This window comes from Lepidochelys kempii, chromosome 3, assembly GCF_965140265.1.
Source record: "Lepidochelys kempii isolate rLepKem1 chromosome 3, rLepKem1.hap2, whole genome shotgun sequence".
NCBI classification, from domain to species: domain Eukaryota; kingdom Metazoa; phylum Chordata; order Testudines; family Cheloniidae; genus Lepidochelys; species Lepidochelys kempii.
In genome coordinates this window covers 45695182-45714303 of record NC_133258.1, presented here as the reverse complement: position 1 = coordinate 45714303, position 19122 = coordinate 45695182, and the positions used below count along the sequence as shown (strand labels likewise).

Sequence of the window (19122 nt, the reverse complement as noted above, 5' to 3'; positions counted from 1 at the left end):
GCATCCTTTAAAAATTGGAATTTAAATCCTACTGAGGAAAAGAGCAAGGAGTATAAACTCTGGAAAATCAAAGTATAATTACACAGGACCAAAAAAAGCATTTGCAGAACAACTAGCCAAAGACCCAAAAATTAACTGAAATTTGTTTAAGTACATCAGAAGCAGGAAGCCTGCCAAACAATCAATGGGGCAACTGGATAATCAAGATTTTGAAGGAACACTCAAGGAAGATAAGGCAACTGCAGGTAAGCTAAATGAATTCTTTGGATTAGTCTTCACTACAGAGGATGTGAGGGGGATTACCACACCTGACCATTCTTTTTAGGTGACAAATCTGAGGAACTGTCCCAGATTGAGGTATCAATAGAGGTGGTTTTGGAACAAACTGATACATGTAACTGTAATAAGTCACTAGGACCAGATGGTATTCACCCAAGAGTTCTGAAGGAATTAAATTGTGAAATTGCAGAACTACTAACTGGTATCTAACCTATCACGTTAATCAGCTTCTGTACCAGATGACTGGAGGACAGCTAACATGACGCCAATTTTTAAAAACAGTTCCAGAGGTAGTCCTTGCAATTACAGGCCAGTAAGCCTGACTTCAGTACTCGGCAAATTGATTGAAACTATAGGAAAGAACAGAATTATCACACAGATTAATATAGGATATGTTGGGGAAGAGTCAATTATGGCTTTTGTAAAGGGAAAACATGCCTCATTAATCCATTAGAATTCTCTGAGTGGGGAGTCAAACATGGGGATTAGGTTGGCCTAGTGGATCTAGTGTACTTGTTCTTTCAGACAAGGTCCCTCCCCAAAAGCTTTTAAGCAAACTAAGCAGTCATGGGATAAGAAGGAAGGGCCTCTAATGAATCAGTAACTGGTTAAAAGAGAAAACAAAGGGTAGGAATAAATGGTCAGTTTTCAGAATGGAGAGAGGTAAATAGTGATGTCCCCCAGGAGTCTCTATTGGGACCAGTACTGTTGAACATGTTGATAAGTGATCTGGAGAAAGGGGTAAACAGTGAGGTGGCAAAATTTGCCGATACAAGAACTATTCAAGATAGTTCAGTCCAAAGCAGAGTGTGAAGAGCTATAAAGGGATCTCACAAAACTGGGTGACTGGGCAACAAAATTGAATTTCATCTGCCATGTTGATAAATGCAAAGTAATGCACATTGGAAAATATAATCCCCACTATACATATAAAATGATGGGGTCTAAATTAGCTGTTAACACTTAAAGATCTTGGAGTCATTGCAGATAGTTCTCTGAAAATATCTGCTCAATGTGCAGCAGGAGTCAATAAAAGTTAACAATATTTGAAACCATTAGAAAAATGATGGACAGAAAAATATATTGCCTCTATATAAATCAATGGTACGTCACTTTGAATACTGCCTGCAGTTTTGGTCACCCCATCAAAAAAAGAGATATTAAAAATGAAAAAATTACAGAGAAGGGCAACAAAAATCATCAGGGGTATGAAACAGCTTCTATCAGAGGAGAGATTAAAAGGACTGGGATTTTTCAGTTTGGAAAAGAGAAGATTAAGAGGGGATATGTTAGAGGTCTATTAAATCGTGACTGGTGTAGAGAAAGTAAGTGTTATTTACTCCTTCACATAACACAACCACCATGGGTCACCCAATGAAATTAATAGGCAGCAAGTTTAAAAACCAAACAAAGAAGTACTTCCTCACACTAGGCACAGTCAACCTGTGGAATTTGTTGCTAAGGGATGTTGTGAAAGCCAACACTATAACAAGGTTCAGAAAAGAATTAGACAAATTCCTGGAGAATAGGTCCATCTATGTCTATTAGCTAAGATGGTCAGAGATGCAAACTCATGCTCTGAGTGTCCCTGATTGCTAGAAGCTAGGAATAGGATCATTTGATTGCCCGTTCTGTTCATTCCCTCTGAAGTACCTGGCATTGGCCACTGTTGGAGGACAGGATACTGGGCAAGATGGATGATTGGTCTGTTCCAGTATGGCCGTTCTTATGTTTCTATTGACAAAAACCCTGGTTTCTTATAAATATAATGCAATAATACATAAAGAACATTTAATTGGGGAAAATTGAGCTATTGTCATATTGACATCCATCTGACAACAGTATTAGTCATTCATCCAGGTCAGAAACCGAAATATAAGGCCCATGGAGCAAAACGTAGAGTTGCAGAAAATCATCTTTGAAGGATCCTATGTTTCCACTCCTTCAGTGATGAAAACAGTCCACCCCTACTGATTGGTAGTTCCAGACATTCCCTTAGCTACCAAAACAGCAACCTGTAGTCAAGGGCATCAGCATCTGCTGTGGTCCAGCATAAAACAGAGCTGCCAGCTGAGTTAGATTTATAACAGGAGATCACTTATGATTATTATGTAGGGTCATAACATAAAAGGAAGTTTGGACTCTATACAGAATATCAGGTAACACCAATGTGATCTGCAAAGAACAGACCCACTCTCCAGCTAGAGGAAGGGTGACCTCAGCACTGGAGTTTGAGGGAAAGGGATGAAGTTGGGGCACACTGCAGACACAATTCCTAAAATATAAGTTTATATTTCCTGTAGTTGAAATACTAAACAAAAAAAAACCACACACCCCCAAGCAATAGTTACAGTTTAGTTGCATTCTTTCATACAAAGGTTTTGCTGGTAACATTCATTTACTGACATGACCAGCATGAAGTCATCCAATATCAAATCACGGTGCAGCAACAGCGTACTTACTTGCCCTTTTCAACAGGATGCAGCTGAATAATAGGTCCAGCTGTCCCATAGATCTCTTGCTGCCGCCGAACATTTCTGGGTGGTTTTGCCACACTGTGTATGTAAGCCAGTTTAACCTGTCGCCCTAACATAGAAACAAGGGGAAGGGTGTTTTTAAAGTTAAGTATCAAACTTGACTCTTTCCAAGACAAGAAAAAAACATTAAGATAACGATTGTGTGGCAATGTGATTTCCAACATTTAATGAAAAATGTTAAATATAAGAAAACAGTGAAAGGTTTACAAAACTTTACATCAAGGTACCCACTGAACAAGGACAAAGTAATATTACAGAACGTGCACACCTTTCTTCACAGAGACAGTGTCTGGGATGGCTCTAGTGATGGCCCATACAATACAGGAAACAGACAGCCTTGGCTCCCAAGCTCTAAACCATCGAGATCAGACATGGTCTAAAGCATGAATCAGTTACATGAATGAATCTTGTGTGTAATCTTTAAAAGCATTTGAACGCAAAGGAATAGCAATCACCTCTCCCGGAGATGAGCTTTTATTAACATTCAGTGCAATTAAAATAAAAGTCACTAAATCCCACACATTGCATTTCTGAAAATTAGAAAATTGGGAAGGGGGGGTGGTATTCAAGGAAAAGTTACCTGTAGACTTTACTTACCTTTAGGTTTCTCAGACTGAGCTGAAATAATGTTTTTCGTGAGGGTCTTTAGTTTTTCTTCTCTCTGACTGAAGAGCCGCACGTACATTTCACGCCATGACTCATATTCCAGGAGATGCTCGTTTTTAAAATCCTTTTGGCAGTGTTTCTTCCACAAATGATCAGACTCTTCTATAAATGTCTTGGTTTGAAGCAAAAAGGTATTTAACAACACTTAAAGACTTATGGTAAAATTTTCAAGAGCACCTATGGGACTTAGGCACCTAACTCCTATAGATGTTTAATGATAGTTTAGGATCCTAAGTCACCTAGGCACTTTTGAAAATGTTATCCTCCGTTTCAAGACTGAGGAGCAAGCCAAAGGAACTCTAGTAAACATCTCTTCCCACCATGTGCCATAACATTCAGAAGCCTAACAAGCCACATTCAGCAACATCTAATGTATCCATTGGTCAAAGATTAGATTAGGTTTCTTTATACTGTAGACAAAGACAGTTAGTCAAAATTTTCAAACTTGAGTGCCTAAATCTAGGCACCTAAAGAAGCGTGGCCTGATTTTCCAAGAGTACTAAGTATCCACAAATCCAGTTCAGAAATAGTATCATGTAATTGAAGCCCTTTCACCATACACATATGTAGAAGAGGGAAGAGTTGAGGTTATTGCAGCAAATTTAGCTTTGACATTTCCTGATTTGCGTGCTTCATTCTGCAGCCTTAACTATTTTTCTCTTGGGAATACATAGATGATTCAAATACTCTCATGTGTTCCAGCTATTTCAAATTGGTTCTGTCTCCTTCCTTTTTTTATTTTAGGGGCAGAAGTAAATGTGTGTCCTATGCTGGCTTCCCTGATTCACCACTAGTAACTCCCCTGGTACTTCAGATCCTGGACATACAGTGAAGAAGCCAGGAGGCACGATAATGACAGTAGGACTAAGAAATCACAGTGATGGGTGATTAGGGTAGACTGTACAGATTCTCTTAACAGCTATAAGGAAGCCAGGGAAAGAACCTTTATTCCCTGCATGGTTCCAAGCTAAGAGTAATAAAAGCAGGCTGCTTGCATCCTCATTCCCTTTTACTACCAATGGCTTCTCCAGCTAATAACCTCCCCAACTCACTCCAAACAGGTCAGTGTAGGAGTCTAGTTCCCCCTCCTCTCAGCTCCCAGAACTGTCTCTGTAGCGATGTGGAGCTGTGTGGGAAGAGGCAACTATCTAGTGCAGTGTCCTAATCTGTCAGATCCCCTTCTGCTTGGTCTGTCACAGTAGTATAAACAGACCCCAGTCCCTGCCTTCAACCAGGAGTTAAAGCAGGAGCTGGGAAAATGAAAATATAATAAAAACTATATTAAAACTATCCCAGAAACAAACGGTGGTCGTTCATTTAATTTTAAATTTCAAGCTAAGAGCCCATTCTTGTCCCCTGGACCTCAACAGGAACCAAGTTTCATCTGAAGTTTTGTTTTGATCCCTTTCATGTTAACATTGCCAATGCCCTTTTTAATTTTCCCTTGGTGTAGAGGGGACATTTGTCCAGTGGGAGTAAAACAGTTTGAGGCTATGGTCTGCTCAATGGAGCGATGAAGGAGTTTAATCAGTAAGGGGCTAACTTTACTAGGAAAAAAGTAGAATATTGTAGGCAAGGACAAAGATAATTAGTGATGGGGGATAAAACTGAAGTTAATAGAACTCTACACATATTAGAATTAAAAAGTAAAAGGTCAAGGCAGAAGACAGGGAGGGTGACTGTAGTAAGTTATGTTTTGCCTTTCAAAAATATTCACCCCTTCTTCCAGCCCTTTGTGTGTTGTCAATTTGGATTACAAATGTTTTGATGCAGGGACCTGTCCAAGCACACATTATGTAAAGCATGTACCACGCTTCTAGATGCTAATAAATATTCTTTACAGAGTTTAACTCCTAAAAACTGTAGACAAAAAGTCCTACTATATAGAGGGTCTGATCAGTTTGTGAACTAGCCACTGGGTTGGGGGAGGGGGGTGATACTTCACAATTTCTACTTTGTAGTTTGATTTAATGAAAGTTAATTCGATTTTGAGCAGAAGCAGTCATGAAATAGGTTAAGGCATTGAACAAGACAGGCTTTACCGGATTGCACTCCTCTATACGAAACAACTGCTCTGGTGTACAACGTGTTAGCACGGGTTCAAGAATTTCAAAGGGCACTCCTCCTACTTCATGTAGTGCTACAAAGCAAAACAATATTTTAAGTATCCCACCTATATGTGCCCAATAAGATTCACCACTTACCCAACAAAAGATATAGGATTATTTTAATATATACCAGCAGAATATATGTTCTGAAGTCTGGACAACCTAAACTCGTAGATGAGCTGTTCTGTACTGATTATTAAAATGGTAGTCTGAGGAAACATAGTAGGCATCCTTGTCTACCCATTCCACCATCTCTACCCATTCTCTCTCTCTCTCTCTCTCTCTCTCTCCCCCCCCGCTCGTCTGGATGCATTTTCTCACCCAGACACACACCAAAGCTCAGAATACTCACATGCCAATTAGATGCAAGGAGTGAATGTACATACCAAGTATTTTCTTGACAGTTCATCCCCAATTTATACCAAATACAGGTTTACCTCAGATTAAACATGAGACTAATAGCATCTAGACAGAAAAAAGCAAGAGGGCTTTTTTGGCTTTTGTTTCATGAGGTTTCTATTGCCATGGCATCAGACATCATAATGTAAAGTTGGAACTTCATAAGAAACTTAATTCTCCAATCACAAAAAATATGGTCTTACACTATTGAAAGCCTAGCACTATAATGCCACTCAGCCTGCTGAAACCCATATTAAAGTACTTACAATCAATGTTATTTTGAAGTATGCGGATGCACTGTTCATACAGGGTTAGCATCTTTGAAAGATAGACTGTTTTAGAGCCAGAGTAAACCTGCATTTTAGAGTTCAATCTCCGTCCTGTGAATTGATTTGTATCACTGCTTTGCTGGGGTACTTCTGCAACTGGTGCTACAGAAATTACAAACAAAATAAATCTCAAAAAAGCATTTTACCTATATACTCAGATTCATATTGCAGTTCTTTAAGGATGTTCAAAGCGATCTAGTTTCCTAAAGGCATATAATTAGCTAATTGAGAAACATGGCTGGTAGAAAAAACATGCAGTTCGTTTTTATTGCAATATAAAGTTCTATTACATCTATTCAGGACTTATGGACATTGTACGTGGAGCAAAAGTGTAGATTCAGTTTCAGCTGAGGCAATGAGTTTAAATGCCTTTTACCCATAGAAGCCAGAGTTCAAATGCTGACTTATACCCCAAGTCAAAACACTCTGGTGATTTAGTTCTCGTAAACATTCGTCTAATTTACAAAAAATTGTATGATGGTTTGGTAAAATTAGTAGTTAAACTAAAGAAGCCAAGAGTTGTAACAGCACGGATATTTCAAGGCCAGAATGCAGTTTATCAGTAGAACTGTGCAGGGAAGCCCACATAGCATCCACCTGCACGTTCTCAGATCATATCATGCTCCACATTCAAGGAGTAGTATGTCTGTCAGTTATTATAAGGTTGTCACATCTGCAAGTTTCAGTATTTGTTTTATCCAAACAAGCCTGGTTAATAATACAGAGTGCTAGATTCTCCCCTACTAGGAGGTGCACAAGAGAACAATGAATAAATTGAGAAAAAAAGCCAGTGTGCCTGAAAGTACATTGGATCAATGTGGCATGCTCCCTCCCCTCAACAGCTTCTTCCACCCCATGTAAGATCCTCCCCCCCCACCCCGCCATCTCTGTACGGTTTGAATTCCACAAGCGTTGAAGGCCTTGTCGAAGTGGGTGGAACTGGGGAATTGGCTCCTGTATGCTACATTCTCCCTTTAGAGTCTATTGGATCCCCTATGTGGGGGCCAGTGCAGAAGATGAAGTGCTGCACTAGTACAAAACACTGGCATGTTCTTTGTGAGGGTGCAATACAGCCCACACTCACCAGGACTGCTTTGCTAACTGAGCTCATTTTAGTCTCATCTGTAACAGTCTTGCATATTACTTACCTTTGAACTCTGTAGAATATGGGGGAGAAGATAAGGATATCTCTGGCAGAAATTTAGGCAGTGGAGTATTAAGTAGCTCTTGGAGTGATGCTGTCTTGGCCTACACGCATTCAAGGAAACACTGTTACAATATCCCTAATCCTTACTGAAGATAAAGAATTCTTCAAATACATCAAATATTAAAGCAAAACCAAAAGGGTAACTGGACTTGTTGCTTTCTTACACTAAACATTACTTCACCATAACTATGAATTACTTTTCACTTTATCCATTCACTCATCACCAACACTATATTACATACAAAAACCCAATAGGTCACAGGTCCCTTGCTACAATCTGTGCACAAGGTGGGCTTAGAAATGAATCACAAGGGTGTAGTAAATGAGGCTTTCATTAATAGGATGCTGGTCCAAATCATTGGAGAAGTTGCAAGGTGGATAGTGAATGAGGGGACTGCAAAAAGAGAAGAGATGGTTGTATGGTTAGAGGACAGTTGAATACTATCCTGGGGAGGCAGGGAAAGGGACCTTACACCTGCCTCTGCCATGGACTTCCTGCATTTTACTGGGCAAGTCAATTAATTAGTCAAAAGTTTTCACAGATGGCCACTAATTGCGTGTTCCTGCCCAACTTGAGGCATCAGGCTCCTGAGTTTTCTAAAGTGCCAAGTACGTACTACTGCACGTGAAGACAATGGGAGCTGCATATGTTATATGGCGATACTCTTTTTTAAAAAGTTAGGCCCTGGGTATCTTCAGTGATTGGGCATATAACTTATCACTCAAGACTTTCTGCAAATTTTGGGCTTAGTCTCCCTAAGACTCATACCCCCATCTCTAAAAGTCTTCTACTCCCACTCAAGTGTTGTGAAGATAAATTGTTTTAATGATGAGAATCAGATATTTAGGATGAGTGCCATAAGAAAGCCTATGAGGAGTTGTACACTTATTTGGTGTCGGTTCTTGATATTGTGCATTAAGTAAGGTATGGAGCTACCACACATTGAGGAAAAATTACTGTACAGCTACCTCATTACTTAACCAACTATCCTGTCCATAAGGCCCTGATTCAAGGAAACACAAAGTGCATCCCTACTCAGAAAAGCACTTCAACCGTGTGTTTCAATCCTATGGAATCCAAAGGGACTTCATGTTCTTAAAATTAAGCACATCTTTAAGGGATTTCATCAACAACACTTTCCTGAGTCAGGGCCTAAATAAGGCAGAGTCCTGGGGAAGAACAGTATAATCTCATCATTAAAGACTATCATAATCCATATGCACAAGGAGGCACAATTAAGGTTTCAAGGGTAATCTCAAATCTGCAGTTTTATTATTTTGGCACTTGACTTTGCAATCTTAAACATTTAAACTTTTACTCCAAGAAAACAAACTACTTTTGATCCAAGAAACAAACTACAGTCCTATTTCTCTGGGTCAAAAATGATTCCCAATTATTAGTAACCACTTCGGTGTGTGGCTGATATGTCAAAGCCACGCAATCTAAGGTTTGAGTTAAAACATATGGAATTAAACTGCAAAATAAATTTGTTAATATATTAACTATTAAATTAGCACTTTATTTCATGTTAGCTTGACTAAATAGTTTACCTTTTTAGTGGGACTTTCTGACTGATCATCTTCTGATTTGGGTGGTTCTTCCTCGCTCTCTTTCATGACAGGGGATATGGAATTTTTCTGCGATAACGAGCAGTTTTTCTGTTCGCAGCCCTTGACGTTTTTTGACTGTTCACTTGTAGCGCAAGTCTTCCTCTTTCTTTTATTTGAAAATTGATCATAATTAAGATAGGATTCAAAAGACATAACAGGGGGCTCAAAGTCCTCATCACTGGGCAACTTTAGTTTGCTTTCCATACTAAGTGTTTGTTTTAATTTTCCTGGGTCCTCAGAGTTTCTCTGTTTGGAGAGATCCTTACAAGACCCTTTTGTTGGAAATAGATCTTTTTTGTTGGCTCTAGGAGAATGGTGCTTTTCTGAAGGTTTTTTGCTGGCAGCAGAGGTTGTTTCTTTGCAGTCACTTTTTGTGTTTTCAGGATTGATGCTTTGGGACGTATTTTTAGAACTACTGGAGCTATGTATTTTGCTTTCATGCCCTTTATAAGATTCTGTATCTTTATTTCTTTGCTTATTCTCTGTAAAACTATACTCCTTCTTCCATTTATCAGATGTGGGAGATCTTTTACAATCTTCTAAGGCTGGTTCAGATGTTTTTGTCTTGCCAGAGTGCTTATTCTCCTTACAAATTGATGTTTTTGTCTTGTCTTGTTCGTTCCTCTTGTCTGTGTTCTGTTTTTTCCCCTTGCGGTCACTGAAATACAAGACAGAACCAAAACAGACTCCAATTTAATGCTCAGTTACCAAGAGTGACCTTCAGACCTTTTACCAATGTTATTAGTAAAAGGGAAAGTTTTAAAGTCACATGCAACATGCTTCAATGTTTGAGTTGTTTAAAAGTCTTCTAGAAAAGTAATGAAGACATTTGTATTGTTATGAGCTGAATGAAACTTTGTTATGAGTTGACTTCACATCTGTCAATCTCAGCAGGAGGTTAACTGTAAGTATAAGCCCCCCACCTAAAACAAAAAGAGGTGTGAACGTGCCCAGAGCTTTCGGCTGAGTATTGTTTTGGGTAGGGTATGTGTGAGAGTGAGAAGGGAGATCACACAAAGGGAGAAAAGACAAGTGAGGCAGTCAGGGAGGGGGAGAGAGAGGTTAGCCAAGAAAGCCAAGCAGGAGCCTCTAAGCAAACACTGGTTTCAGAGTAGCAGCCATGTTAGTCTGTATCCACAAAAAGAAAAGGAGGACTTGTGGCACCTTAGAGACTAACACATTTATTTGAGCATAAGCTTTCATGAGCTGCATCCAAAGAAGTGAGCTGTAGCTCACGAAAGCTTATGCTCAAATAAATGCGTTAGTCTCTAAGGTGCCACAAGTCCTCCTTTTCTTTAAGCAAACACTGACAACTCCGAACAAAGCTAGTGCACGCACTTTTGGCTCTGGTGTTGGCTAAAGAGGCTTGGGAGCTGTAAATTAAGAAACTGCTCCTTTTGTTTTTGGTTCCTTCTGCATTCAGAGACACAGGACTTCATACGTGTCTTTTAAATAAAAAAGATTGCAAAGAAAATACCAGACTCCATCAATCTCTACTTCTAGCAGGAACATCCCCCAGGACCCCAAACTTTAACTAGTCGCTCGGTCAAAAAAGGGCAACAGAATTAATAACTTGGTTTTCTACCATGTAAAATTTTCACAAATCCAAGTGTTGGACTTGAAACACTTGATGTCCCTTGAAGCAAAAACACTAGTTCCAGTACTGACAAAGCAGCCAAGTTCAATTTCAAAATCCAGGTAGTGCTCCTAAAAAAGGGACTTCTGAGAAAATACAAGTGTGAAAAATGGTGTGTGTGTGTGTGTGTGTCTTTAGAGTTTAGTAAATGCAGCTTTAGAAAACTGTGCACACCTGTTTTCCATTAGTGGGGCAACCGATATAGACAGGACTGCATGAAAGCAGTCTGAGCAGTGTTTACACTAGCGCTTACAACTGCACGGTTGTTGGAAAAGGAGTACAAACACATTTTAGTGACAGGGCCTACAGGGTCAGGTGTTTGATATGAAATATTTCCTTCAATCTATTAAGTACCTTTGATACATCAGGCTTTTCTTCCTTTTATTTGCCACTTCAGCAGCTAGAGTAAATCCTATCTGAAGGCACCCCACAATCTCTCAGCCCCTACAGATTGGCATGCCAGGAGCAGCAGCTATCAGCAGATGGCCAGATGCAGCACCTCTCTGCTTGTTCCCACAGCAGCAGATCTCCCTTAACAGCATGCTTTGTTAAATGTACCAGAAATCCTAGTGCTGCTATAACTCTTCCACATTAGCACAGGGTCCAACCAACTAGCAACTGCTGCCACCAGAAAGTGAGAATAAGCAAGCCACACAATCATTTCCCCAGCATGCTTCCTTCCAGAGAGGAACAGCAGCCAAGTATTTATTACCTATTTCAATATACACTGAATTCACCCCAGATTCTGGGCAGTTTAGTGATATTAAAAAAAACATTCAATAGAAATTTAAGATGTAAAACTTACAGTTCAACTAATAATGTACCATGGATTTTTCCACAGCAAAAACAAACCACGAACAAACTACAGAATACCTCTCCTACCCTACCTGACCTACCTAACCCCAAATCCACTGGGACCTTCAGCTCTCAAGCTATCAGCTTCTCTCTGTCCCAAAAATATCAGGTAAGGAACTGTAAAGGGCCTAAAACACATCTGGCCTGATGAGGGCAGCAGTGGCTGTATCAAGGAGACGGAGATTATGTCTATTCAGTGGAGCTAGTGAACAGGAGCAGCAAACGCGAATTTTGCAAGGCAGCTCTCCAGGTGAAGGAGGAGTGACGTGACCCTTTGGGTGAGTTGTCTGTTGTGTGCTTGCGGCTTGACTGTAGCATGTATTTTTATTTATATATATATATATATATATATATATATATATAATGGTTGGTTTGGGGGGGGTGAACAGGGGGGCAGGCCCATGTGCTGAGCCTAGAGGCCTGTTAGGAAAGGCTGAGAGCTTCTTAATGAGGCTTTGATCCCCTATCCCTTTAGGCTCCACTAACCATTAACCAGGGGGCAGGGCTACTCAGGGAAACCAAGGGTTTAAAAAGGCAGCTCTTAAGAAACCATAGGAGCTAGTGAACAAGAGCAGCAAACAGTTTTGTGAGGGAGAGTGACACCCAGATACACCAAACATTATCCAAATCAGTGGTCACCAACTGGTCGATTGCGATCAACTGGTTGATCCTAGAGGATCTGCCAGTCGATTGTGATCTGTCTGAGCACAGCAGGGTTGCTGCTAAGACAGGCTCACTGTCTGCGCTGGCCCCATGCTGCTCCTGGAAGCACACTGCTCCTGTGTGCAAGCACCGACCCCGCAGCTCCCATTGGCCGGGAATGGGGAGCTGCATCCAACGGGAGCTGTGGGGGCAGTGCTTACAGAGAGGGGCAGCACATGGAGCCCCCACCCGCCCCCAGGAGCGGCAGGGGCATGTTGGCCCCTTCCGGGAGCAGCATGGGGCCGGGGTAGGCAGGGAGCCTACCTCAGCAGCCACACTGCACCACCAATTGGGAGCCGCCAGCGGTAAGTGCTTACTGCTGGAGGCCACACCCTGAACCCCCTCCTGCATCCCAAACCAGCCCTGAGCCCCCTCCCAGAGCCAGCACCCTGTGCCTCCTCCTGCATCCCCAACCCCCTGCCCCAGGCTCAGCCCAGAGCCCCCTCCCACCCTGCGAACCCCTCAGCTCCCGACCAGAGCCTGCACCCCCTCCTGAACCCCAACTCCCTGCCCCAGCCTGGTAAAGTGAGGGTGTAGGAGAGAGTGATGGAAAGAGGAAGGGGAAATGGAGTGAGGAGGTGGGGCTTTGGGGAAGGGGCAAGGGCAGGGTAGATCCTTGGTTGCCCTTAAATTTAAAAAAAGTGATCTTGGACGTAAAAAGGTTGGAGACCACTGCTCTAAATTTAGGCCAATCAACATCCTACCCAGCCTCCTCCCAACCCCCCCAAAAAGCTGCAGGAGTAAAAAGAGTGCAGGTCGAAGCTCAGCAGCAGAATGGGGGCTATCTAGTTTATTGCACTGAACGCAGCATGAGCGGGTAGCATGTGTGTGCATTCAGTGTCTCTCAGAGAGACATAAGTTCTTTGGAGAGTAAGGGCTTGAGACCAGAGTGGCTGAACTGGAAGAGCTAAGGGAGACCAAGAGGTACATCGATGAGACTTGTGGTGACACTGTAGAGTGGGAACAAAGTGTGGTCCCACTCCCAATCTGATAGCCTCTGTGCTGTTGAGGCAGATGAAAGTCTCAGGAAAGGAAAACATCAAACTGGAATGGAGGGAAATGATCCCATAGTTGGGATGCTCGGATGTCAGGCCTTTCACTGAGGCTATTTCTCCAGAGGAGGGAATCCCAGATATTAGGAAGAGACAGGGAATAGTAATGGGGAGATTTGAGCGTAAGGAATACAGATAGCTGTGTTTGTGATGACTAGGAGAAGCACATGGTGAATTGCCTGCCAGGTGCAAAGGCTGCAGATCTCCCAAGATGTCTGAGTAGCATGGTGTGGTATTGCCACCCTTACTTCTGCGCCACTGCCAGAGGTGGGTCTGACTCAGCCCTGGGGCACCCTCAGTCCTGCCCCTCCTGAGCGCTTGGAGGTTAAAGGGGCCTTGGACTGGCTGGGGGGGGGAGGAGGCACAGCGCCCCATGCAGCCCAGCTGTAAGGCTGGCCCCTTCCCTTCCCCCAAAAAAGTGACCACTCTCCCACACCATGACACCCTCACTTCTGCATTGCTACTGGCAGTGGTGCTGCCTTCAGAGCTGGGTGCCTGGCCAGCAGCCACCACTCTCTGGCTGTCCAGCTCTGAAGGCAACAGCAGCGCAGAAGTGAGAGTGCTATGGCGACAGAGCTTGTCACTTTTTGAGGGAGGGGCAGGGTCAGCCTTACAGGTGGGTGATGTGGGCAATACCGTGACCTCCCCCCCAATAGCCAGGTTTCACAAGGGAGACCAGATTTCACAGTCTGACATTTTTCATGGCTGTGAATTGGGTAGGGCCCTACATATGAGCAGTGCTGGGGAGTGGCCGGTGGTCATGGTACATGTAGGTACAGTGACATAGGAAAAGGTAGGAGAGGTCCTGGAGGCCAAATTTAGGCTGCTAGGTAAGAGATTAAAGTCAAGGACCTCCATAGTAGCATTCTCTGAAATGTTTCCAATTCCATGTGCAATCAGAGCTACAGGGTCTCAATGTGTGAATGAGACAATGGTGTAGAGAGCAGGGTTTGGGGTTTATTAGGAACTGGGGAGCCTTTGGAAAAAGGAGGTATGGAACAGCTTCCATATGAGGAGAAATTAAAAAAAAGACTATTTCAGTTTGGGAGACCACTAAGGGGGGGATAAAATAGAGATCTATAAAATCATGACTGGTGTGGAGTAAGTGAATAAGGAAGTGTTAGGTGAAGCTGTAAACACAAGAACCGGGGGCACCCAATGAAATTAATAGGCAGCAGGTTTAAAACAAAAAAAGTACTAATTAACACAACACAGTCAACTTGTGGAACTTGTTGCCAGGAGATGCTGAATCCAGTTTTGGCCTTCACAACAAAGAACTAGGTAAGTTCAAGGAGGATAGGTCCATCAGTGTCTATTAGCCAAGATGGTCAGGGATGCAACCCCATACACTGGGTGTCCCTGCTAGATGCTGGGATAGGACCACAGGGGATGGATCACTCAATAATAGCCCTGTTCTGTTCATTCCCTTTGCATCATCGACACTGGCCATTGTTGCAAGACAGGATACTGGGCGAGATGGACCATAAGTCTAACCCAGTATGGCTGTTCTGATGCATTTGCTCTGTATGCAAGTGGGAATCAAAAGTCAGACAAAGAGGGAGAATTATATAGGAACCTCATATAACTAAGCCATGGTACCATTACAATGCCACAGTACTCAGAACACAGTTTATAGTAAATGCCACTGAAGTCAGAACCAGCAAGTATCAGGAATGGCCCTCAAATACATTAACTTGGAGCTAACTTGAGATGCTTCACACATGCTCCACTTTTTTGTTCTTCTTGAGGAATATTTCATGCATGTTAATAAGCTTGAAGTTGTGAGGTTCCTCCTCTTCCTCTCTTGGAAGTAGCATGGTCAGGGAAAGGAAATCAAATGACTGGAGGTGTGATGAGGAAGGAACAACATTTAACCAAGTACCACCACATTAGCTCCCTTCCTGATCTGTACTTGCCACTTCCCTAAAGAATTAGACAATGACACCCATTCACTGGATTAGTCCAGCCTTCATCAAATCCATGGGCTGAGGACGGGCTGAGGACTGGCTGTTTGTCTACAATTGGTCAAATAATTATTTGCAAACAATACTGTTGAAAGTTTTGGCAATATTTTACCAAATAGCATTCACAAACTAATCTTCCATTCCATCTACTCTATTTCCAAATATGAACTTCTCTTATCTGTCTTATCTTATCATGCTAATTTCATTATATAAAAAAAACAACAGTCTGAACAGATAAAAATATTATATTGGACAACAATTTATCTCAAAATTAAAATTAGACTCACACCTACCTTTCATTTTCTGGTGGAATAAGTTTTTTCCAGTGGTTTACCAGAGATTTAGCTATATTTCCAGCAGTGGCATGTTTCCTAAAACTGTTAACTGTTTTTCCTACTCCAGTTTCCTATTGGAGACAGTGCAAGGAGGACAAACACATGACCAACATCCCAAATATACTTTTTCTACTAACTAATTAAATTCACACAACAATAAGTTGGTAGTTGGAAAAATCCTTTGACAGATCACTCAGATCATAAAGATCATTTTTGTACCAGAAACAAATATTCCAAGGGAGCCAAAGCAAAACCACACGTTTATAACCCAAAATACTGAGTATTTGTAATGCGAGTATCTTCCTATATTTAAGTTTTATGAAACTTCAGCAGAGAAATTAAGTTACTTCTTATCCTTTAGTGGTCTAATTCTAGCAGTTCACTCACCTTGAACATTTTTGTCAGCCCTGTCTACACAGGCACAAAAAGCATCTCTCTCAATAGGATTGGGTTAGATTGATTGACACCCCGCTATTAATACTGACGTAGACAGAATTTAACACCTTTAAGATCATTTGAACTGATTGTGTTGTAGCCAGACTTTATCCACACAGGCATTAAGGTATGTGTGAAGTTTTACTAGAATTAAACTATTTCAATTGAAAAAACCTACACATTTTTGCCCAGGTAGACTGGCCCTTGAAAACTAGACTGTTCAGGTTCATTTTCTGGGACTCAGTACAATTATTATTCATATTGCAGTCGTGCTTTGGGGCCCCAGCCATAGATCAGGACACCGCTGTGTTAGGCACCACACAAACTGTCCTTGTCCTGAAGAGCCTGTGGTTGTGGCCACACAACATTGCAGGCAAATTTTCATCATGAGAGCATATCTATTTATATTTGGTTACATAGCTCCCTCTTTTTTAAAATGTACACAAACACTAAAATGGTCCTTGTGACACTGAGCCAGAAAGAGTTAAACAACCACCAGGCTAAGTGACCTAAAGATCACCCTTTATGCACATATTAGGGAAGTACTGACATGGCAAACAGGGCCATTTCTTGTAGATTGTTATCAAAGCCATGTAAGTAGACTAACTCCTTTGAAACATAAGTCTTTTTTGTAAGATAATTAGAAGTAATTACTTATTGTATTTGTCTGTGTTTACCTATATCTGTTAGAAGCCTCACAATGTGATTTCATTAGCTGGTAGATGATACACATCTATTCCTGTATGTTACTATAGTCTATTGATTCAGAGACCAAAAGGAATATTAGCAATTAGATGAAATGTGTGGTGTAATAATATCATCTTTATTTCTCTCTGAAGTTTGTAGTAAACTACCTGTGGATCTTTGAATGATTAATTGCCTTATGCTCATCAAGGCAACTAATTACCATATTCAACTTGGCTGTCTGGGTGGGAGCCCATGGTTGGATTGCTTTAGAGGAGCTGTATTTTGGCTTCTGGGTAACCCATAAGGTATTGCAGAAGCTGTTTTGTTGCTGGCTTGGTGAATCTAATTATTAGAATAAATCACCAATTTGGGGGATTGGCTGCCCCATTCTTTGGGGTTTGCCCTGATCAATCTCATTGAGGCCCCTCCAGCAACCATAGTAAGTCCTACACTAAGTTGACAGTTACCTCTTAAAGTTCTCTCCAGCTAAAGTGACAAGATATTCCTGTGACATCTGCAAATAAGAGTTATATGTGCTTTTCCTGCACAACCAGCTGTCCATCTGGCTGTTCAAAAAAATTATTTCACTTAACACAGAAGGGGCTTCAGTGACATCATCCAATACTTTTCAGCAATGCTTCCTACATGTATGATAGTTCCCAGTTTGCTTGAAATTCATACAAGAGAAGCTCTAGCTTTTCCTAGGATTAATGTTTGAAACATCTCAGGATATAACAGTACAATAAAATTATATAGAATCCTTAATTGTAACTATCACCCTCTTTTTCCACTTCACTTAAAGGATCCCAAATGGCCTGTCACATTATTATGAACAATGTCAGAGAACTTAATTTAAAATCAGAAAGCACTGTGGGATACTTATTTAACTGATCTAATCACTACGTGAAGGGGATTACTTTATCCAGTACTGAAGTGCAGCAACACTGCACACAGGTATGAGACAAAGTGAAGAATACTATATCCACATAGAACTGAATTTAGGCATGCAAGATGCCATGAGGAGATTTGGAAATTGGACAGGATACCTAAGAGAATACATTTCCTTTCGTGAAAAATATCAGGGCATCTTCACAGTCCACAGGTGGTTAGGACCTTGATATGCAGAACTCCGACACCAAGATGGAGAACTGGTTTACTAGTGACTGCAAGGAAGAAAAATGCCACCACTTAAATACCTAAACTATGCCCTATAACGCAAAGGCATACCTTGGAAGTCTCCCATATATGTACTGACACTCCTTATCACAGAAAATCTGATAGGATGTGAGATGGTGTGAAAAATAAAATCCTAGCAGAACCAAGAGCATCATTAACCTGTGACTACTAGGATGCTTGTTCTAACTGCAGAATCACAATTAAAAAGGGATTTTGTGTTCCTTGGAGGAATGGAAGAATAATCACGGATCTAAAAATATGAAGTGGTCATGTTTGTTTCATCTTAGGTACAGAATCAAAGCACCAGCACATGTAAATATAAAATATAATTGTGTGAGCACACAAACCTACTCCATCATATTGGCACAGAGGCCACTGCACTTGGAGGAAAACCCAACCAGCCCGGGATTCTGTTCTCTGGATACTCAGTAGAAGAGCCTAATATTGTCACTATATGCCATGCTGCCATATTTGCTAGACAAGGCAAAGTGCCTCTGGGTGGTTTTTGGGAAAAGACTCCATGGTCCCATATAACTTTTTATATTAAAAATGATTTGGGATTAGGATTCAGGATTGCAAGGTGCAGTAACTTTCCTGGCTTCTATGGTCACAAATCATTGAAGATGCCACAGATAACTTCATAGATGAAGGCTTTCAGCACACAATTTCTCACTTACCACTAGAATGTCCAGTGAAATATCCAAATCCTGAAGTCCCTTAAGTGCTTTTATAATCTGGAAGAAAACATTATGTCAGTCTACAAGTAACATTTCATGAATTTTCTCCTATTATTCTTACCCTCTCCTTGTAACGGAGATGCTATTGAAGAATTCCTATCCTAACCTCTAAATTGATACTTGGCAATCTCAGTGTGTTTATTAGGTTAGAAGTGCACATACTAACTCAGAAAAAATAAAAGCAGCCCTGTGCTCCCAAGTATATATGAGAACATGGAAGAGAATTTCAGATTAAATCTCTTCCACTTACTTCCTTAGTTTTGTGTTTCTGACATTCCAATCTTCTTCGACTGGTGTATTTGATCTTGGGTGAGTAACTTCTATTTTACTGAGAGTTAGCAGTTTTGGCCTATTGATTATGAACTCTATTCTGTTGCCCCTTGAATAATCTTTCCAGCCAAGGACAA

At 41.2% G+C, this 19122-nt stretch overlaps 1 protein-coding gene across 1 annotated transcript in view; it reads right to left on the bottom strand.

Annotated features, from left to right (window-relative positions):
- LOC140908665 (elongin-A-like) overlaps positions 1 to 19122 on the bottom strand; it is a 34435-nt gene that overhangs the window by 1630 nt on the left and 13683 nt on the right. The window contains exons 2-9 of the mRNA XM_073336267.1: positions 18656 to 18712; positions 15639 to 15751; positions 9077 to 9794; positions 7467 to 7566; positions 6256 to 6420; positions 5525 to 5622; positions 3414 to 3594; positions 2742 to 2865 (exon numbers count right to left, since the gene is read on the bottom strand). Of these exons, the coding sequence (XP_073192368.1) occupies positions 2742 to 2865; positions 3414 to 3594; positions 5525 to 5622; positions 6256 to 6420; positions 7467 to 7566; positions 9077 to 9794; positions 15639 to 15751; positions 18656 to 18712 (1556 nt within the window). The remainder of the gene's footprint in view (positions 1 to 2741; positions 2866 to 3413; positions 3595 to 5524; positions 5623 to 6255; positions 6421 to 7466; positions 7567 to 9076; positions 9795 to 15638; positions 15752 to 18655; positions 18713 to 19122) is intronic.